This window comes from Halichoeres trimaculatus, unplaced genomic scaffold (assembly GCF_033239565.1).
Source record: "Halichoeres trimaculatus isolate MK-OKI-2021-1 unplaced genomic scaffold, fHalTri1.1 fHalTri1_scaffold_22, whole genome shotgun sequence".
NCBI classification, from domain to species: domain Eukaryota; kingdom Metazoa; phylum Chordata; class Actinopteri; order Labriformes; family Labridae; genus Halichoeres; species Halichoeres trimaculatus.
Window position 1 is genome coordinate 23841690 of NW_027437200.1, and position 22521 is coordinate 23864210.

Sequence of the window (22521 nt, forward strand, 5' to 3'; positions counted from 1 at the left end):
ACTGCAGACATTTCCCAGCAAGTCAAACATCAATGGTTTAAATCAGAGACACTCAAAAGTCTCTTCGTCTAAATTAATTTTTCATTAATTCATGATTCTTTGTGATTTATTAAGCAATCTAATATTTCAAAAATACAATAATTATAATATCAAAAATTAATTTAATTAGACCAGATGTACAGAGATTCTTAAGTTGGGTTAGTGAAATTAAAGGTGCAAAATCAGAAAGTAATTAAGACATAGATTAAAGTGTTTTATTGAAGGAAATATAAAAAGCACCTCGCTGGGATTTTTAGACACTAAGAGTTGTGCTCTGGAATGTTTCCTTTTATTCCTTCACTGGAAAATGTTTGTACTTCATGTCAGGGTTTACTCTCTTATGACCCCTCTGTCCTTCTGGGAGACATTTCCTGTTATCTCCAGGTTGGCCTTGTGGATTTGCTAGAGTCCTTAGAATAACTGGATTTGTCAGAAAACGTCCCACTGTCATTGCGCCTGTGTCCTCTGGGGGGACCTAGTGAGTCATGAGGGGATGAGCGAGGCATCCTGATGCTCTGAGACCTTGTCAGTGTGGATGAGGAGGACTTGGGGAGATCCGAGGGTCTGGGGGAGGTGGTGGAGATTCTTAATGAGCCTGTTCGGGTAAAAGGGGAAGAGGTGCCTGGTAGGGTGACCGTGGAGAAGGAGGGGGTCTTTGGGGAGGATTTGGGGGAGGCGTCTGTTCCAGGGTAGGGTGGGTGAGGAGGAGCTTGCGGCACGAGGGTGGTGTGAGTCCGTCTGAAGGAAGAAGAAGCGGTGTTTCGAGCAAAACTCGGAAGCGTTGACGATGAAGAGGCGCTGGATTTGTGCATGGGAGTAGCAGGGGCACTGACGCTTCCTCCTGCTCCTCCCCCACCTCCTTGTGCAAGTGCCCTAAGTGTGGAGCGACACATCTTCTCTTCAGGTTGGGGTTTGGGTTTTACGGGGGTCTTGCGGATGGAAGGCTTCCTCTGTAAGTCCTGGTTCTGCTTATTGTCCTTTGAGTCCTTGGGGTCTGTTGTCTTGTGGATGCTGGAGCGTTGGGATGACGGAGCAGTCGATGGCCTCGATGTGCTGTTGGAGACCTTCAGACTGGCGGGTGTTGCTGAGCCTTGCTGGGCTCCAGAGGGCTTCTCAGGATGCTTGCCCAGAGATGGGACCCCTCGGTTTGTTCTTGAGATAGGAACTACCCGCCTCATGCCCTGGTTCTCTGAGTTGTTCAGGGTTCGGACTGGCTTTTGCTTACTGGAGACAAAGCTGGTGTTGTGGGTTGCTGGTTTTATCCCAGCCGATCGAGTTTTGGAGGTAGGGGGGTTCTTGGAGGATGGTTTGGACAAAGGTTCCTGTTCTGTCTTTGCTTTTGATGAAGAGTCTTCTTTTTTATTAGCTGCATGAGTCCTCTTGTTGTCTGTTGGACTCCTAGGTTCTTCTTTCTGATTGGCTGGTTCCTTGGCGTCCTCAGAGGCATCTACGGTGAGATCAGGCAATTCATCTGCTGATGGGGACTCGGCTGGGCGCCATCTTGGGGAGGTGTCTTGTAGTGACGGATTGTCACAACGGGAAACCGGCACCGGCTGGCTGCTGATGGGCTCAGGCACTTGCTTCTCATTGGCCAGTTGAGGTTTTGAAGGCATGCCATTGGCTGAGGCGGAGGAAGCTTGTTGACTTCCTCCCTGATAGTCGCTCCTACGCTGATCCCTCTCAGATTCTGTGTGTGAGGCTGTGTTTGAGAGTTCGCTGGCTGCCTCACACACACTCGTCACACACCAAACAATCACCTTCTCCTCTTTCTGGTCCTCTTCCTCTCTCTGCAATGGGTTTGTTTCAGGGATTGGCACATCAGACTTTTCTGCCATCTGAGAGTTCCTCTGCATATTTTGGACTACAGACTTGTCCTCTACCTCTTCCTCCAAATCTGTTACGACCAGATCATCCTGCTGATGACTGCTGCAAGGCCTTTTGTCGTGATTGGTCACTTTGTTGAAAACTTTTAGTTCAGGCACCAGTGTGCATTTCTTAACAACCACAGACATGTTTGAGTCAAGCTTTCTTTCAGGGTCCTGATCATCTTTCCTGGTTTTGTGGTTAGTTTGTTGATCTGGAGGACTACCTTGCCTGCTCAAACTCAAGATGAGTCCATCTTTGTTGTTGTGGTCAGATCGCTGGGTTGCATCAGAGGTAGGTTCGACTTTCTCTTTCGTGGTTGTGTTGGTGTTGAATCCAGATGGCGTAGCATCATAGCTGAGGTAAGAGTTGGTTGCATGGTTTGTACTCAAAACGATCTGAGGAGGTGAGGAGGGGCTTTGCACTTGGGGCTGCTGGTGTAGGGGGAAGCTGGCCGTCCTGAGCCTCGGGGAAAGTCCAGGACTTCTTGTTTCAGGCGAGTTTGATAGAAAAGCTTTCTGCTCATTCTGCTCATGGGTTCCCATCTTCAAGAGCGCGCTCAGTTCCCGCTCTGCAGCAACAGACGGTGAGGTGGATGGAGAGTTTCGCGTGCGGCGTAAGCTTCCAGAGCGACCCAGAGTGTTGGGCGAGCGCGGGCGGGTCAGGAGCTCCACCAGCAGCCCAGCCTCGCTGTGTCTTGACATGGCGGCTGACATATCGGCTTCACTGCTGCAGCGTAACCCAAACGCTCCACCAACCTGAAACAGAACCGTACAGTTAGTGACGCAATTTGTTTGTGTCATGATGTTAGGATGTCAGGATGTGTCAACTTACCTCCTCACCACCAGCCCACGAGTGCCTCTTCTGCTCCTCCAACTCCTGGATGCGCCGGCGACGTGCCGCCTCTTTAGCCTCCCTCTCCTTGTTCTCCTTTAAGGAAGAAGGACACGGCTTTTTATAGCAGAGGTTTAAAAACTGGACGCACATTGGTTTCTAATCTTGATCGCCAAATCAAAAATGCAACCTTACTTTGGATCAACCTAGAATGAGCCGTAGAGACCCATATCTAAAAGCCAGAAGAGTTCTTGCAGAGATTCCTTGGGTGTAGAAGTCTGCCTCAAGTGGGCATTTGAGGAACTACAGGGTTTGGTTGTACTGCGACTGTGTAGACCGTTATTTCTTTACCTTGACGGCGTCAGAGAACCTGGAGCAGAAAGTGTTGAAGATGCTGAAGCAGTCGTCCAGTTTGAACGTCTCTCTGTCCTCACAGAAGAAATCGATCAGCTCACATCCTTCCCTCTTCAGCTTCTGCCGACTGTAGCGCAGCGAGCACAGAGACGACGTGGCCGACTGAAAACAAAAACAGACACACTCGAAATAAGTCTGGTACTGTTTGGCAATCTGCAAGTTTGGCTAGTGAGGATCTGAGCAATTTGTTTACCTGCAAGAAGTCGTCGAGTTGCTGCAGAAGCTCCGTGTCTCTCTGGACATTTTCTTCCACCGACTGCGTACGAGACGTCAGCCACTGCAGGTCAGAGTCCAGAGTTTCCAAAGAGATCCTACAAAGGAAGTTGAAGTCAGTCACCAACAGATACTTGGTAAGAGCAGCGTTTTTTTAGGGACCTAAGGTGAGGATATGCTGTCTGACCTGGCGGCAGGCTGGACGTGAGTTAGCTTTACGGGAAACTCCAACAGCCTGTCGTCCTTCTTCTGAGCTTCCTGTAAGAAAGAGACAAATTTATTTCCATATTAGCTTAAAACTTGACATCAGGTTGATATCACAATCAGCAGTTTGAGACGCTAACCAGAGCGACAAAGTGCAGCAGGTTCATGCCCGGTTTGTTGGCCTTCGTGTCGGCCAGAGACAGGAGGGACGACAGCTTGAAGCCCACGGCGTTCCCCGCGTAACCTCCCTGCGAGACACAAACACGACACAAACACATTTATCGAGGTATAGTCAGGCCGTCTAGGAAGTTTGTGAAGATGGGAGTTATGTTTGAAATTATACATCAGGAAGTGAAACATTGAGACCTCAGAGCGCTAGTGGGCAATAAAAAGGGAATTTAAGGAGGAAACTGCACGATGAGGGGTAACCAGAACAGTCTGTGGTCTCCTCTTCCCCCTCTCTTTGTTTATCCACTAATTATTCATGAATTCAGTGTTTTCCACTCACAGCGTTGAGGATGTTTCCGGCTTGCAGCACCAGGTGGAGAACAGCGTGTAGCTCCTCACAACACATTAACTCTGGAGGAGGAGGAGGAAGTCTTTATTTGCACCAGCGCACAAACAAACAGACAAATACAGCGCGATGGAAAAAAGATTAAAGGAGAAAATGAAGCTGGAGAAAAGAAAGGGATGAGGAAAGGGTTTAACATCCTGGAGATCCCTGAAGGCAACAGAGTGTGAGGGTTGTTAGCGGGAGCGTTCACATGTGCTGGGTTTGTTAGCAAATTCACACACACGCAGCTAAAAATAGACCGAGTGTTAGACTGTAGGGTGTGTGTGAGGGGAGGGGACGGTTTGACGGAGTGTGTTCTGCAGGTTGTTTGATGCTGAAGTCTTAATTTACACATATGGTGGAAAAAGGCTCCAGAGGACGAGCTGGAGCTGTTAATTATTTATCTCAGCGTTAGACATGTTGTATGGAGCAGTGAGAGTGCCAAATTACAAAAATAAATCTCTAAAAGAAAAAATAAATAAATGAATTTAGAAAATAAATTATATAAGATTCTAAAAAAGAATAAATAAATTATTAAAAAAATATCAGAATCTATAAATGAATTAAAAAATGAAGGAAAATGGATTAATAAATAAATTATATAAGACTCTATAAATAAAAAAAAAAAATCAGAATATATAAATGAATTAAAAAATGAAGGAAAAATGAATAAATAAATAAATTATATGAGATTCTATAAAATAATAAATAAATTAATAAAAAAAAATATTTCAGAATCTATAAATAAATAAAAAAAATGAAGGAAAAATTAATTAATAAATAAATTATATATTATCATTTACTTATTTATCTATTATTAATCACTTTTCTATTTATTTTTTTATTATTTTTCTTTATATTTCTTTTTCTATCAGCCTTTCCTTTGTGGATTCTTATATAATTTATTTATTTATTCATTTTTTATTTATTCTTTCATAGATTCTTATATAATTTATTCATTTATTTATTTATTCTTTTATAGATTTATTTTTGTGATTTGGCACTCTCACTACTCCATAATGTTTGGTTATCCAGCATCAATACGATGAACTTCAAACATCAGGCTCCGGTTATCTTTGTTTTTGTGGGGGCAGGAAGCTAAAATTTGGTTGCTAACTTCAATTCATAAAGCTAGCATGATGGCGCACCAGAATGGACAAGCAGTTACGCTAGGCTAGCCCTCAAACCCTGGTTGAAATCCAACCTGTGGCCAGTTCCCACATCACTTCCTTCTCTGCTCTATCCACTGTCTGAATAAAGGTGTCAAAACCCGGGGAAAAATAACACTAAAAAAATGGGAAGCCACCGAAGGAATGCTAGGTTAGCCTCATGCTTAAATCCTGGGCCTCATGTTTGGGTGCCATGGTTGAATTTTGACCCTTGGACCTTTACTCCAAGTCATCCTTTGCTTCTTCTCCCTGTTTCTTACACTTTGTATCGTCCTTTCTCAAAAAAGGCATTAAAACTAATCCTACAAAATGAGCAAGCTAGCTAAGGGGCTAACCATTTTTGCTTCATTAGCTATCAAGCCAACTGTCTGCTTTGTTAGCTGCTGAAAGGTGAGCTAGCAAAGTCAGGAGGGGCTGTACCTAATTTCTAAGGGTGGGAGAAAAAATTGTATCATAGTATCGTGATTTTTATTTTGTTCTTTTGACTCCAGATAAAGTCTGTAGACATCATCGTTAAACTTTTTCACTTGGTCTGGCGTTAAAAAAGAAAGCTAAAAATCACAAAAATTGAAAATATCAAGGAATTGCAATTGAAAACCAAATCTGCACCCCAAAAATCATAAAAGAATCAAATCGGAAGAAGAGCATTCTGTCCTACTAATCCTTTTTTTTTTAGCCACGATCATCATGACTAGCAACAAAGCTAACAAGGATGACTCTTTTTTCAGCTAGCAGCTAGCTAGCATGTCAGTTTGTTCCAACCATCACAACCTTCGCTAGCAATCAAACCAGTGGTCCAACACAGGAGATCACTCCCTGTGGCATTACTAACATAGCTAGCTAGCTGGCTAACTGACAATGCTAATGTACTGCTTGTTGACGTTTTTTAAATGTCTATGAATCCGGCTCATTGGCACAGAGGAAAAACTTTTCCTACACGTCAGAATTTAAAGAAACAGTAGTGTTGGGTTTCTTGTTTTGGTTGGTGATGACTGAAACAACACAGTGAATTGTTGATGCGAATAAAACAAGCTAACAGTCAGAGCCGAGCCAGCTGCTCCACACAGCGGGGCGTGCCGTTATCAGCTGATGATGCTACCTTTGGTGGCAGAGCGCAGGATCTTAATGTCTCCTTTCATGGCCTCACACGCTCCAGGAAACTCCTCTTTCAACAGCATGGACTCGATTCGCACCACGTAACTGCACAGAGAGAAAAAATGCTAATCATCAAAGTCTTTCTTTAGCTAGTCATCCTCTCCGCAGTGATATTTTCATCAAATGACAATGAAAACTTCTGATCAATCTCTCTGGAAATTCAACTGAACCAAAGTGCTCTCTGGGTGTTAGTCAGTGATTTTCCAACAGCTTTGTGTCCCATCAGTGTTTTTTCTCTCTGCACCATCTGCTGCTGACACCAACTCTCCAAGATGAGCTCCATTAGCTCTGGAAGAAAAACCTCCGCTCTGTTTCAAAGTCTTTGGATTTGGACTTTCTCTCACAAAGTGGCTGTTTGTGTTCAGAGTATCCAGATAAAAACAGCTATCTGCAAAATTATGATTGAAACTGGGGGCGTAGCTCAAAGATCGGTGTTCCCTCACCTGGGCAGCTGAATGAGCAGGTACACGAAGGAATCAGCCAATGAGAGCTTAGAGATGTCACCTTGGTACAGTTTCAGCTTCTCCACCTTTAAGAGAGAAAAACAGACGATGATTTCACTTTTCATGTTTACTGGAGTGTGTGTTTGTCTGTATATCAAACAGGGGACTTCAGCTCTGTTACTCGTCAACCAGCAGGGGGCAGTGTTCAGCTCCCATTTTGGTCAAGCTTTAAATCAAACTACGAGTATGACTTGCGTTTATTTACTTTTTTGCAGTGAACAGGAACTTAGCATTAGTGAACGCTGAGAACATGCTCAGCAGTGCCCCCTACAGGCTGCAGTGGGAACATCGACAAACTTAAATTAAATTCAAACATATTCTCAGGCTTTTTATGCCTTCATTAGAGAAGACAAGGATGAGTGGGGGGGATGAAGCTACAGGTTGGGTCAACCAAAACTACTTTTTGCGCCCCCTGTGGTCGACCTGTGAAACTGTTAGAAGGATACCCAGGCACACGTCTCACCTCGTCCGTCTCTGGCAGCAGCTTGAGCAGCTCTCTCAAAGGCTCCGCCCCAAAAGCTCCACTCCTGCCGTTGTGAATGTCGTCCACTATCGTCTGGTTGGACCTGAAACAGGGGATTTAACATTAAATTATTTTACATCACATTATTTCACGAGTTCATTTACGTACATTTGAATTTCAGCCCAGTTTAGCTAGCTCAGAGGATATTTGTAGCTGGTGTTTTATGACACACTGCAGCTCGCAGGTTGTGTTTCTGTTTCACACATGGCTGTCACTGTGTCTCCCCCACGCCTGTATGTCTCTCAGTGTTTGGAAAGCACTCAGTCTGAACATATTGATGCATCAACACCAACACATACAGGACATTTCATGTCTATGTGGTTGATTTGGGAACAGTGATGGTATCAGTGGGCCTCTTTGTGCTCCTTAAGATTTCTCTTCCAGTTCCTTGATGGAATTTTCCCTTTCCGTCTCTTTGTTTGTTGACTTTCTCTTTTAAGTTGTTTTGTTTTAACTAATTTATTACTTATTATAGATATTTTTCTTATTTTTCTTTTTTTTTTGGCCTGATTTTGTCAATCTACGGAGGTTATGTGTCTTCACTTTCCATCGTGGTTTCAGTTTGATGTTAATACCACTATTATCAGTATTACATCACAAGTGTTGAGGCTAACGCTAAATTACTTTATACTGTATATTACATTAGAACCAGGTTTACACAATGAGCCAGCATCCCCAGGTTTACCCATAATACCCCAGGATGAGGGCGAGGAGACATCACGCTATAACCTCTGGACACAGAGGAGATGGATTCATTCCTTCAACAGCAGACATGTGCAATGAGCTAACTTTGGTTAGCTTAGCACAAACCAAAGTTAGCTTATTAGGAAAATACACCATTTAAAGCTAAATTATTATTTTTTTTTCTTATTGGTTTAATCTGACAACATGAGGAGCCTCCAGGCGCAGAGATTTACCTCTTGAACTGTTTGAGGAAAATCCCGATGTTCATGCCCCGCTTTGGGTCCAGAACTGTGACCTGGTAGAGAGACCAGGGGGGTAAAAAGGTTAAAGCTCGGGTGGAAACTGTCCACAAACACACACCTTTAGCAAACAGAGGCACACGCCAACCTGCATGCCACACAAACACACACACACCTCCTCCTTCGCCTCCCTGAACGAGCTCCTGGTCTTCCCGCCCCTTGTGGGCGTGGCCTTGGAGTTTGATTGACAGTCCTGACCAAACAGCTCCTCAATGGTCTTGACGTCGATCTGGTACTGCTGCTGGACTCCACCTTGAGTCCACAGGTTGGGCCGTCCCTTTACCTGTGACACACACACACACACACACACACACACACACACACACACACACACACACACACACACACAGGTATTAAAGGTATGTAGTTTAATGAACCAAACGTGCATCTGGATTTCGACCTGGCTCTACCTGGTCCTCAGGTATCGTCTTCCAAAAGAAACTCCTCACTCTCTTCTTCTTCCTCAACCCTCCTGCAGGGTTCCCCAGCCCTGGCAGCAGGGGTGGCATTGGAGGAGGAGGAGGAAGAAGAGGAGGAGGAGGAGGAGGTGGAGGAGGGGGTCTGATCAGGTTGATATCAGAATGGGGAGGAGACGTCGGCTCAGCTACGGCCACGCCCTCCTCCTGCAGGGAGAAAGCCTCCTTCTCATTGGCCGGGGAGACACTGCCCATCACGTGCATCCCTGCAGCTGATTGGACGGGTGCAGAGAGGGGAGGCGGGGGTCCGGTGGTGGGAGGGCTGGTCACTGAGGTGAGGGATGACCATGGTCACAGGACGGGTGATGATGGGTCATCACTTCAGGGACATTGGAGGAGGTTGAAGGTCAAAGGTTGGAGGATGCTGTAGAGAAGTTAAAGAAGAGCTTCAGAAACTTGTCTGGCTGCTCCTTTAGAGCTCACTGATTGTCACATAAACACAAATAAAAGCTGATTTATTGTTTTTAAACTCAGAACAACAACAAAACTCTTTAATGTTTAGTGATTTCCAGACGATTGTTCCAGTCCCTCTGTTCTGAGTCGAGTAGCAAGTCATTTAGTCCAGTCTTTAAACGGCGGATAAAGTTGGATGTTGCTCCTTCTTTTTTGTCCATCTTAAGGTCAAATATCTTGCATTGTTGGAACTCCATCATGCATGATGAGGAGTGATTCATTTTTCTATTATTTTCAAGATCTACCAGGGAAGCTTCAAAGATCGACCAGTAGATCGCGATCCATGGGTTGGCGACCTCTGATGTAGAGGTTTGAGAATCTGCCCATGCTCAGTCTGAACATCCAGTATTGGTACTTTAGATCCATGTTTAGATAAAGGAAAGCAGAACACCCCTTCTTTAAAGTCATATACACTATCACTTCCAGGGAAAATGATGTATAAAAGCAATCAGGGCTGAAACTCCATCCAGAGAGATTTTAAAGGTGAATGTAATTTTTAGGGAGTGTGTTGTTGACCTTTTCTGAAGCAGCCTGTCAGAGTTAATGAAACGTTAATGAAACGTTCATGAAGTCCTGTTAATATTTACTCCCCTGTCAGCTGTTCCTGCGTTCTGCTCATAAGTCTTCTTTTCTTTTCTGCGTTTGTTTTCCAGGAACGAGCAAACAGCCTCGTACCTGGAGTTTCATGGAGCTCATTCACACCTGGAGGTGAAAACACCTGCTCTCCGTCTTCTCTGTGACGGGATAACACGCAGTGTGAATAAAGGAGTGTGATCCTTTTAATGATTGGGGCTAAAGCTGTGTTTCTGTGTTTCTGCTTCTTAATCCTCTGAAGGGGGAACAGGAAGTCCATATATGGCTCACGACGCTTAGCGACTGAATTCCTGCACTTCTTAATAATTTAACACACGATGCAAAGAGAATCCCTCGTGTGGAGTTCAGGATTCATGTTGACAAAGATACACGCTTCCTGCTGATGAATTAGTAATGTGTGTGTGTGTGTGTGTGTGTGTGTGTGTGTGTGTGTGTCTGTGTGTGTGTGAGGCTGTTATATAACTTAATCTCATGTCTCTGTGTGACTGCCCGATTTCTTCCGTCAAACTTCCAGCCTAATCATGCTAACAATGTGTGTGTGTGTGTGTGTGTGTGTGTGTGTGTGTGTGTGTGTGTGTGTTGATCCTTTCATTACTTGGGAAAAGCCACATTCATAACTCCATCTAAAATTTCAAAAACCTTTTTTATCAATGCTCTTCTTTGAATTTTCCCTCTACAAAAATTAGCTTTACAGGTTTCCTTTGTCAAAAACATTTCATGTTGTAAATTTATGTGTGAATAATCTCTGGATGTAAATAAATAAAAATAAGTAGAAATCCCTTGTCATGTGACGTTGATGTACTGTTTTGTTATGTGTTATTGACTGAAGTAGGCCACCTACTGTCTCGAAGTGGTTATAGCAATAATTTGAGTTGTTTGGAACCTTTTCTCTCCCTGTCTGAAAACATTCGCCTGTTGATATTTTGACATTTAGAGTTTGCTGTGTTGTTCACAGGGACTAACTGTGATATGTTTCTGCGATGAAAATCAAAATTCTGGTTTAAGAGATATTTTAATGTATGCTAACCGCTAGCATATGAATGTAATTTACCGTCTACGTTAGCATCAAGCTAGCATTATTTTTGTGGTTTTTATGGTTTTTAGTCCATTAGGAGATGTCTAACATGTTGAATGTATTGAATAGAAATCTCCTGTCACAGAGTGTTCAGTTCTTCAGTCAAACTTCAAACTGAAAATCCTGAATCAGAGTTTTCTTGGAAAACTGTTAGCATCGGCTAAGCTAAGATAGCTGTGTCAGACTAGTCAATGCAAGGTCCGGCAGCCTGCTGAGTGTAAAGAAAACACGTTCACTGCTTTATATTTCCTTCTCTTGATCCAATGAGGAATCCATAGAAGCTGATTTCGATAAGTAAACAAACCAGAAGAAAACAGAGCTGTTTAAGTGTAAAACATAAATGAAATTAGTCTTTTTTTCAGCCAAAATTAAAGGAACATGTTTGTGTTTGAGAAAAACTTTGAACACATTTCAAAGATTTGATGTTTGTGCTAAAAAGACAGAAAACATCAAATCAACAGAATTTACAGAGAGGTTTGGATTGTTTTCTGGATTGAAAGAGGAAGAGTGTGTGTGTGTGTGTGTGTGTGTGTGTGTGTGTGTGTGTTTGTGGATGTCGGGGCTGCCATACACTGCCGTGGCAACCGCTCAGAGTGCTGCTGGTCACTGTGGCAACAAACGGGGTTACAAACAATGACGGTTTGTTTACTTGGCAGACAACACAATCGGGGTCACTGCGTGTCTTTGTGTGTCATTGTGTGTGTGTGTGTGTGTGTGTGTCTTTGTGTGTGTATCTTTGTGTGAGTGGGTCAGTCTATAAATATTATATTTCCTCGTATAACTCATCTCCTGGTGTTTCTCTCCTCCACTTTCTCTCCGTCCCCCTCGCTTACGGCGTCTGTTCATCGCTAAAGGCTCAACAATGACTCACTCCATCGCACGCTTTGATCATCAAAGAACGGTGACATCAGCCAATCACGCGACTCGGAATGTAAAAATAGAATGCCGACCCGGTTCACACGGAGTTTTCTGATTGGTTAATGAGGTCACAGTTTGAGTTGGTGACTGAGGGTATTTTCACTCCTCCTACAACGGTTATCACAACTTCATTTACGGTTAACACTTTTCACCACGACTGGTGCACCACGACGAACCGATAGTGACGTCAAATCTGAGTTGACTACGTCCAGTTAGGATTTGAAAAATAACACAAGACCTGACAAGACTAAGTAGCGAATAATCGTTACGAAAAGTTCAGTTTTCAGATTGTTGATGAAAGGAAAAGCCACTTTGGATTTGGAGCTTGGAGTTGCTGAACGTCTTATGAGCAGGACTTGGACTTCAGGGGGCGTTTCAGACGATTGATCTCTTCAATTAGATTACAGATTAGCTAACTCTGACCGGAACCCCAGTTTTTCCAAAAGTCTTCTTTGAGTGTGAGGAAGCCGGTTTATTTTGAAAGTCTTCATTTGAACACTCCAGTGTCGGTTACTTTCAGGTGAAACTGCTGATTGGTCTCGTTGGTCTATTGAGTCTCCCCGTCACCTCCAGATGTCCCCACTTCCCTCTCTAAACTCCCCCTCTTGGTGGCGCAACAATGGCTAACAATGGGCTTGATACCAAATGCATGCTGGGAACTCTGCAGTGACTCTCTTGACAGAAACCACTGCATCATTTTGTTATTTGGCTCTTCTCAGCCGACCCAGTTAGGAGGTTTCCATACAGCTATCTCCTGCCTCTGCTCCACATTCCCACAGCGCCGGCCCTGACCTCGATACGGAGTCCAGAGCGACGTTGGAGATGAAGGGACGACTGGTGGCAGAGGAGGCGGTAGATGGAGTGAATGAATAACTGACAGTGACAGGGCATGAAGAACCTCTGATCCACCATGAAAACTCCCTCCTCTCCACGCTTTGTCCTCCTCTAATGATTCTCTGACAAACTGTCCGCCCGCAGGCCGCTTCACACGTCAGCGTTCAGACGTTAGCGCGGAGACGCTGTCATCTGAGGGGCTCCCTCATGGAGGAACAATCAGAGAACAGAGTGTTGGTAGATAATAAACACGGAGCTGCTTCAACAGGACGCTCGTGGTTAGAACGAAGTGCCAGGTCAAATATTACCTCGCCGGTTACACTTTAAGACTCAGATCTTCACTTTGGTAGAAAAGCTGTCAATAGAAAAACCTTTAAAAGTGTCTGTTAGAAGCTGTTTTTCACTGTTTTTACTGTGAATTAAGTCGGAATGGATTGCATAAACGCTGGAGAAAAAATTCAAGATATTTCACCTGAAGTGCCGTCAACACTTAGACGCTGTTTACTGGACACCAATTTGCAAATCATCCCTTCGAAATTTTTGACCTGTTACATCTGTAATGGCTTTTATTTTGAAGGCAGGGTTTGCCCTGTACCTGTAGAAAACCAGGTATAAACTTGAAGCTTTGTTGGGTACATTTAAGCAATGTTCATTGAAAAGAAGAACCACTGTATGGCCTGGCTAGTGGTTAGGGTGTGCGCCCAAACAAGTAAGCTCTCAAGTGGGGGGTCCATGTTGGAATCCAGTCCCAAAGGTTCCAAACCAGAATGTAAACAGGGTACCAGATTTCATGTCTTAGGGGGTTTTGTCTGATTTTTATGATACACCCAGGCTGCCCCCAAAAAGTCAATCTCTTTCGATAGATCAGGACAGAAGGTTCAACGACCTCAGCCCAGCTCTACAGGTGGACTCCTTACCACCGCACTTTAAGTTGACCTTGGAAACCAGCTCAAGTTCCCGGTCAACTTCATAACCACTTCTCTCCACCCAGATATGGTGCCAACATCAAAGTCCACCAAGCAAATGGTTCCTGTAGAACTGACTGACCCATGGGAAGATCAAATTGATGAGGCCATCGAGCGTAAGAGGGCCACATACGCAGAGTTCATCACAGGGTGCCGGAGCAACAGATGGAAAGCCCGGTGTGAGCCAGTCGAGATCGGGTGCTGAGGCACTACTTAAAACCAAGAACTCCTTGGAGTGAAAGTACTGCAATCTATGAGAGCCATCAAGAACATTGTAGAGGCTGCAGAGGTGGATCTGTAGGGGGGACACCTGGAACGACACACCAAGCCAGGGACTGACCCCAAACACCCTATGACCACGTGTCCTTTACTGATAATATGGCTTAGTGTCACTGAAAGGCGTATTCAGCATTTTATTGTCATGCTGAATAGCTAAGACTTTTTTTTTCTTGTAGTCACACTAGCCCAGGGGTGGCCAACCAGTCAGAGACCAAGGGCCACAAAAATTACCGTGATACTACAAAGAGCCACATCAAAAACGCACTTCCTCTCACACATTAACGAAATGGCATAAAATTTTAAAGCGATATTTACTGCGTTCGTAAGTGAGTTTCAATTCGTACTTGGAGCCGTGTCAAAGACAATTTTTTTTTTTTTACTGCAGACGACATACAGTTCCATCTATTTAGATAGCTATGATCACATTAGCGATGTAGAGAAAAGAAACTGAAACTTAAGTATCAATCTCATCACCCAAGTATTGATCAATACTGATCACAACATTGGCATCAATATATAAATATTTTAGATTGATTGGCACACCACTACTCATAACAATATAATATCTTTTTTTAAAATGCATGGATCAAAGAGCCGCATGTGGCTCGCGAGCTGCAGGTTGGCCACCCCTGCACTAGCTGCTAGCCTGACAGCTGGCGGTTGACGCTAGTTTTGTACTTTTCAATACTTACGGTGTGCATTTCTTGTTTTCTGATTTGTTTATTATTCATATTATTTGGATGAACACTATAACTTTTGACAGCCCAAATGTCAAAAAAGTGAAGCCAGGAAAACTTCTGTTCTTGAAACATTTGTTGTTTTTGAAACTCTAAAATACCCGACTCAGAACCAGGACTTAAAAAAGGAAATGTTACCTAACCAAAGTCTAAGTACTCGGTCAAGATCAGATACAAACTTGACCCAGATTTTAGCTAAAACATTAAACCAAAGAATCCCAAAACAAACACACACTTATTTAATTGAACGTTTACCTGATGATCTGGAGTCGATCGTTGACATAAGAGACCAACGCTCCTGCCAGTGTACAGCCACACACACTCACACACACTCACACACACTCACACAAAAGTCACTGCAAACCTGTTTGAGAAATAATAGACGGACAAATATTGACACTACAAATTCATATGACCTCTCCTCCGTCTCAGACACACACACACACACACACACACACACACACTCACACACACACACACAGATGCCCGGGGACAGGAGAGGACACACAACCCTTCACTGAACACACAACATGACCTCACTCTTACAGGACCCACACGTAACGACTCTGTGCCACTCTGGAAACACTGATAGGGCTTCTGCAGAAAGGGTTTCTGGGATCCCCGACCCGCTGCAGAAACCAGCAGCACCGCCATCGACCCACTGCTGACGGCCCCGCCACTCACGGTAATGCTTTTTCCAAACGCCAGCAGATGATGTTTCTGCAGTGACTGGACGGAAAGAAATCTGTCGATGGCGTTTTAATGTGAAACCGGAGAGAGTTTCTGATCCGAGTAAACAGAAAAGCGCTGGTTTGCTGATTTAAAGAGGACGGGTGAGACTCTCAGACCTGCCCGTCTAATCCTGGTGGTTGACACTGAGGTTGAGCTCAGATAGTTTCCAGGCTGACACTGAAGTCTCTCAAAGGTTTGGAGAGTCTGAGAGTCAAGCACAGACCGAGGATGGATACTTACTGACTGAACTGTTTGAACTCCTGGAGTCCAGAATCTTCTTTGGACGCGAACGCTCGTCAAGCATCAGAAGTCCTTTACACACAGCACACGACCCCTAAAGTCTGTTTCTGAGCAGATACAGGGCTTCAAAATGACTGAATTTAATTTATACCAGGAATTGTTGAAACTATTCATTTTTCGAGCAATTAGGGCCTGTCTCCACTAACCTCAGTTCACAGAAAGAAATGTGGTGTAGCTCCAAAGGTAAAATTATTTACAACTGTGAGCGCCGCTACAAAAACACACCTGATGTTGATGAAATTTTTGCACTTGCGACACTGAGTTTTCTGCAGAAAAAGACACGCTGAAAGTCAAGTTATGTCATTTTTGTGGCACAATTTCCATATCCAGTTTTTAAGTTAGTGGAAACAGGCCCTTAGCGGTTAAAATAAAATGCTGCCAGTCTAACAAGAAGGGCATTGCTAATGATGCCTTACAAAAGTTGAAAATGAAAAAAAGAAAAAAAATGGCAAAGATTTGACCAATTTGAAGCCCCAAATTCGTTCCAGTGGAAACAGGCCCTAAGTGGTGAAAAAATAAATGCATATTTTTGCCAGCCTACCAAGAAGGGTATTGCTGCTTTACAAAAGTTTTGACAACTCTTTATCTTAGCCTTAAAATATAATACCAATCAAGAATTAACAACAAGACAGCCAATTTGAGGTCCCAAATTCTTCCCCAAAAAATGTTAGTGGACACAGGCCCTAAGTCTTTCACCTTGCAACAGTTGCAACAACATTTCAACTTAGCCTTTATTTATATAAATCTAATTTTAAAACCAGTGAATCTTCAGCCTATTTTAAATCCCAAATTTGTCCCCCCCAAAAAAAGCTGTCAGTGGACACAGGCCCTTACATGTTCAGTCAATGTCAAGTGTACAGCACAGTTTGCTCCTTTGATGACTTGACTTCTTAGTACAAACAGTTGGTGACAATAGGACAAAGTTGTTGATGCTGTTTGTGTAGAATTAGTTTCTATCTAAATTGTGGGATTTAAAATTGAAAACCCAGAGAGTCACAGTGAAGTTTAGTAAAGTAACTGCCATCAGCATCTCCACTGTTCCTGTATCTCTGAAAGCTAAAGCAGAGAAACCGCTCCAGACAGCAGCGTGTGAGTCCCAGCAGGCTGTACGTTTATTTATTCTCTGCCTCTCTGCTGTGATTTCTGTCGTGGTGCGGGCGTGCTGCTTGTTGCTCAGCAGTCTGACAGATTAGCTCCCACACTTTCTGCAGCACTGACAGATTTCCTAACGCCTCAGTTTGAGGATTACAGGCTGAGAGAAAACAGTCGAGCTGAAAGTGAGGGGCTCAGACTGGAGGAGGGGGCTGAGACTGGTGCTCCAGTCAGGAAACCCTGAGGAAGGGAAGGGAACCCTTTAAAGATAAACGGACCAAACAGACCTAAACTGTCAAATCAGGAACTTTACAATCTTAAAATATTCACAATTCATCCTCAGACTGAGCAAAACCTGCAACCGTCTCCAGATCTACCAAACACTCTGTGTCCAAACCACTCAAAGTGTCTTTGTATCTGCAGTGAAACCACCAACAGGTTAACCAGGAAACCATCCAAACTGGTCCTGAGGCGGTCCGGAGAACTATCAGAGTCGTAGGTGTTGGATAAAACAGACTGAGCACAAACACTCAGCCTCCATGGAAACCCAAATAAAACTCCCCGAGGAGGAGAAGGCCTCCGTCTTATTTACCCGACCAACACCAGTAAACACATGTGACTGTACCAGAGCAGGACCCCCCACACTGAAGTGCTTTTTAAACAACATTAGCATGAAAACAACATCACTGCTGGCTGAGTTTTCAGCTCCACTGTGCCAAAATAAGTGTTAACAGTAGAGAAATCCCCGTTTAATCTCTTTCACTGCTCACTGAGCGACTGACGCCTCCTTTCTCCTACAGGGGAAGCAACAGGGAGATTAAGTTTACTGCTGTGTTTTACAGTCTGGGAGGGTCAACAGGACAGAAAGGAGCGGGCTGAGCACCGCTGGTCTGAGGGGTTACCATGGACGAGGAGAGACGAGAGGGAACCAAACGTCTCCCAGGATCTAAAAATGTCAGCAGGCAGGAGCTCTGAGCGGGTCAGGGGTCGGGATCAACAGGTCGCACTGCTGGAAAACACTGCTGTGGTCCTGGCTGTGACTCCACAGATGAAGTACCTGAAGTGCCTTTCGCAAAATGACACGTCATTAAAAAATCTCCAACATGTAGATCAACGACTGTTAGCAGGGAAAAACAAGCACAAGATTTCAGAACCTGAGCTGTGTTATCAGGGCGTCTTATCAAAACATACTGCTCTTGAATATCGTCAAATATCTGACACGAGCGGAAAGAGAAACTGTAGGAGGCGGGGCAGGACAAGCCCTGAGTGTATAAAGAGAGGAAAACTGTCTGAGGAGAGGTTTGACAAAACAAGAAAAGGAGTTCCCAAAAGATCCAGAGTTTAGTTGCGTTGGTATAGTCCAATTTTTATAGGCGTTGGGGAAAAATGGCATTAGGATTTCCTTTGTATTCAGCAATGTGCATTTTCCGCGCAGATGTGTAGCTCTGTCTAGAACCATCTATCATTGCCAACCTGACTCCAACCTGTACATTAGTCGAACTCAGCCTCCTATAGCAGCGATAGCAACAAGATATGGAAGGATCAAGTTACCTCTGATGCAGAAGTACTAAAAACTGCAGTTCCTTAAGTGTCCACTTGAGGCTGACTCGGGAAGTACCCTAAACCACTCTTACACCATTTTAACAAGTCTATTTTTAGAGCCCAAATCAACATGTTTACAATAGTAATGCACCAATCCAGCTTTTCTGGTCACAATACCGATACCTATACCTGGGCTCTGGGTATCGACCGATACGGATCCTGATCTAATACCAGAGTTAAATTGTAACAGCACGACCCTTCTCGAGTCGGCGTTAACACTTAAGGGGGAAAACTTTAAGGAAACGGATAAATTCTGCCAACAAAGCGTATTTTAGTTGCCACAGGTAATAAATGTTAAACAAATGAAACCAATGAACTCTCAAGAGACTGTGTCCAAATCAAAAAAAGTTTATCTTTTAATCAAACCGAACAAAAGCCTCTACTGCGCACCCGGCGCGCAATGGCAATCAAACACAAATATTCACTCAAACAAAGCCCCAAACAGTCTTTTCCCACTCCAAATAAAGAAAAATTCCCCTTTAACAAAAAATACCACGCTTGTCCTTTTCCAAGTCCTTTTAAATCGTCTTTCACGCAGTTTTTTGGTCCACTTTCCAAAAGGAAACAGCAGTAAATCCTCCAAGTAATCCACACAGGAAAAAAAACCCAAACCCCCCAAAAACGTGATCGATCAACCAAAAACACTGGTATTTCAGGAAAAGTGCAAAAATGAAACAATCTCACCAAACTTTGAACAAACTTAAATCCATAGAAACGTCTTTCCGTTCATAGCGCACTCTTGGTCCCAGGAAGCGATAATCCGAGGGGATCCGTAGGGATGTATCGGCACACTCCAGTAACAACCCTAGGGGACGTTTATTATAAGTTTTCAACTTTGCACGGACAGCTTATTATTTTTTATGGTTTTGCAGGCCCTTTCTACAGGCACGCCTGTTTCATCACCTTTTTCCTCGAGATCTCCTCTCCGCCCCTTCCCTTACGCCACGTCCTCCTTTTATAATTTTGTCCTTTATTTTCTTTTCTTTTCAACCATAAACCACTCATAAAACGTTGCAACAGTTACACCATCCTATCTTACATTTTTTCTAACAGGGATTTATTTTCATCGTACTGAAAACCTTTTATTAATTTCACTAATCGTCCTTTCATTCAATATAATACTTCCCACATTTTAATCAAACTTTCGTTTTTGTTGACACTGTCACACAAAATAATAACCAGCATGCCCTACTGTGGGATAAGACTGGTGATGTTTTGAGTAAAAGACAAAAATGAGTACATATGGAATTACTGAAGTTCATATTTATCTAAAGTTTACGTATTTAAATGTTTAACAGCAGTTTGATTCAAAAAATGCTACAGAATTTACAGAAATGGCTTTTTGACGATAAAATTTTATACCTTGTTGACTCAATCATAGTTTAGCCTTAGGGCGCTTTCACATCCTTAGTTTAAAACTTTGTTCACTGTATGTGGTGGAGGTTTTATTTTTATAATCAGTATTTTAGGTGATATTGAGTTTACACAGTTAGCATCTCAATATGGCCTCAACGAACCGCTTTAAAACTCTGAATCAGAAACAGATGGGTGACATCACTAGGCGTGCGTCTGAATGTTATTCAGTCCATGGGTTGGTTCTACCAGTTGTAACCTGCTGGTTGTATCTAATCTGGTGTCAAACTGAGGACTACCTTCAATCAAACCAGCTTTTAAATAAGTTTATTTACGTTAAAGAACACACCTGATTTTCTCTAACAGTCTTTATCAACCAGTGTGCGTCACTATGAATCCAACAAGCTTTGTGCACATAAGCAGAAGCTTGCTTCTTTGAGCGCTATCAAGCTAACAAAATAATAGATTTAATAGACACATTGCTAACTGTGACACAAGCAAACGATCGTTTACATGATCACCAAAAGGAGAAAACTGAGTCTGAGTCCAAACACAAAGCAGCTTGTTGGATTCTACGTCAGCCGAATTAAACACAACGCCGAGACTGAAGAGAGGTCAAAGTTCAGCCTGCACAGTTTAAGCTCGTGTCCCAGTTAGCAGCACCAGATTAAATTAGCCGATTTTTAAATGGAGTCTGGTGTGATCGTGGCTGCTTGTGAACGCAATAAGAAAGAACAAAACTTTAAAGTAAGAGAGGACACTCTGTACAAAACAAAGAGGAAGGTTTAATCCCCAGCAGCTGACCTGCCCTTCGCAAGTGCCCCTGAGCAATGCACCCCCCCTAGTATGAAGAGATTAATATTACTAAAGCAGTAAATCTCATTAAAACCTCATTAATTCAAAGGTTTCCGTTTCTTATTGTGACATCAAGGATCAAAGTTGTGGTCGTACTGTTTTTACTTTCTCAATGATCAGACTTTGTCTTCTTTCACCTGCATGTAGGTGAGTTTAAGTTGTATGTTGACACACGTAATCCAAGTTCCAACACCCCCAGGGCAGAAAAATAGTCATTTAGGAAAACATCCTTTCTCTCAGCAGACATGTTGAGCCAAAGTCTATGTGAACTTCATCTTAAACACAAAAACACTCACAAACGTTCAAGTTATATCAAATCAACTGGACACAACACACTCTTGATGGTACAAAACTATAAAAAAAATCGAATAATTAAGATTTGTGATGTTGTATATCAGTGGGGTTACATTTTTTAAGCTGAAACCTTTCACAACAAACAATTCATCACCACAAATACGCTAAAAGTTCACACCTTACGCTGATGATATCCCTATTTCATGACCATATCTCTCTATGGGTACAGTATTGGTCTAAAAAGGGTAAAAACACAGTAAAATCTTAATAATATCAAAATGATTAAACACTAACAGTGTTAAGATTCAGAATTTAGTTAGAAAGGAGTAATATAAGCACATATAAGGACTGCTTTTTAACACTAAACTCAATAAATTTGAGGTTCTGCGATTAAAAATTGACATTAAAAAAACAACAACATTGGCATTATTCAGTCTCTAGTCCAAATTATCGAATAATTTATAAATACAATTTTCAATTTTATCAAAAATACTGCACAAAAAGTTTATCTGAATTTTATTTACTGAGTCTATAAAGCATTACAAAGTTAAAAAGAGTCAATAACAGGCACTATTAACTCACAACCTGAACATTATATGGCTCCTAAAACAAAGAGTGACTGGGTAAATATTTAGATTATATTCATCATCATTGTGCCAATAGATAAAGTTAATGTGGAAAAGAATAGCCGGATATAAAAGGGAGGAACTTTCTGGAACAGCCGTTGTAAATGAATAAGAAATATAATCTTTAGACCAAAATCTACACCTACATCTAGGATTTCACACTTTAAACTCGGGTAAACATAAAGTAGACGAAGCCGAAATAATGTAAATATTAATTAACTTAGATTAAACTCTTCACAATGTGTTTAAAATCAGTTTTGTAGGCTTCTGAATTGAATTTGTGAAAATTTGAACGTGGTTTGGTTTGCCAGGTGTGTAGACGCGTTTAACGGTTTGAAAACTAGCAGAGCAGATCTGAGCCTCACGGTACCGAACCAGCACTGACTGTGAGATCAACAGGGTACAACAACACGGGTACATTGGTTGTGAATTTCCGCTAAAACTTACCGGGTTTGACGACTCCAAACGGCGCGGACGCTCCTGAGCAGAACCTCAGTCTGAAAACGTCCAATTTTCACCGAACCAGCTCCAACGCAGAATCCCGCTTTTTGGCTCCGGTCGGCACATCCACACCAGCAGCGCGCGCTGAGAAGCTCGAGCCGCTCTGACTCACCGGCGCGTGCGAGTATGTGCGGGTAGGAGAGAGGGAGAGAGAGAGGTGGATACCCCCGGCGGTGTGCGCATGCGTGATCACTCAATCAGGTGGATTTAGTCTATGGGTAGAAGGGAAAGCGCTTTCTGTTCCTCCGTATCACCCTCCTGCTAGGATGTGAGCCTGGATACACACTTATACACACACTTATTTGACTAGGTGTGTGTTTGACTTGAGAGGCAAATTACTCTCTCTTTCTGTGTGTGTGTGTGTGTGTGTGTGTGTGTGTGT

General features: G+C 43.1%; 1 protein-coding gene across 1 annotated transcript; it reads right to left on the minus strand.

Annotated features, from left to right (window-relative positions):
- LOC141784410 (uncharacterized) lies at window positions 1-22259 on the minus strand. Its single transcript, XM_074662242.1, has 14 exons — window positions 22086-22259; window positions 8864-9293; window positions 8569-8736; window positions 8388-8449; window positions 7411-7513; window positions 6888-6973; window positions 6389-6489; window positions 4076-4146; window positions 3708-3815; window positions 3551-3621; window positions 3344-3461; window positions 3088-3252; window positions 2737-2832; window positions 1-2660 (listed from the first exon to the last, which is right to left on the minus strand). The coding sequence occupies exons 2-14, from the start codon at window positions 9131-9133 to the stop codon at window positions 414-416; spliced, it is 3666 nt and encodes a 1221-aa protein (XP_074518343.1). The 5' UTR covers window positions 9134-9293; window positions 22086-22259; the 3' UTR covers window positions 1-413.
- Between the last annotated feature and the right edge of the window lie 262 nt (window positions 22260-22521).

What these genes read in the sequence shown, in the direction of transcription:
- LOC141784410 (XM_074662242.1), bottom strand. Translation starts at nt 9,133, where the DNA reads ATGCACGTGATGGGCAGTGTCTCCCCGGCCAATGAGAAGGAGGCTTTC. An exon ending in TCAGGGAGGCGAAGGAGGAG is followed by an intron (nt 8,450 to 8,568) that starts GTGTGTGTGTGT and finishes TCTCTCTACCAG; the next exon opens with GTCACAGTTCTGGACCCAAA. An exon ending in AACTCGACGACTTCTTGCAG is followed by an intron (nt 3,253 to 3,343) that starts GTAAACAAATTG and finishes TTTTGTTTTCAG; the next exon opens with TCGGCCACGTCGTCTCTGTG.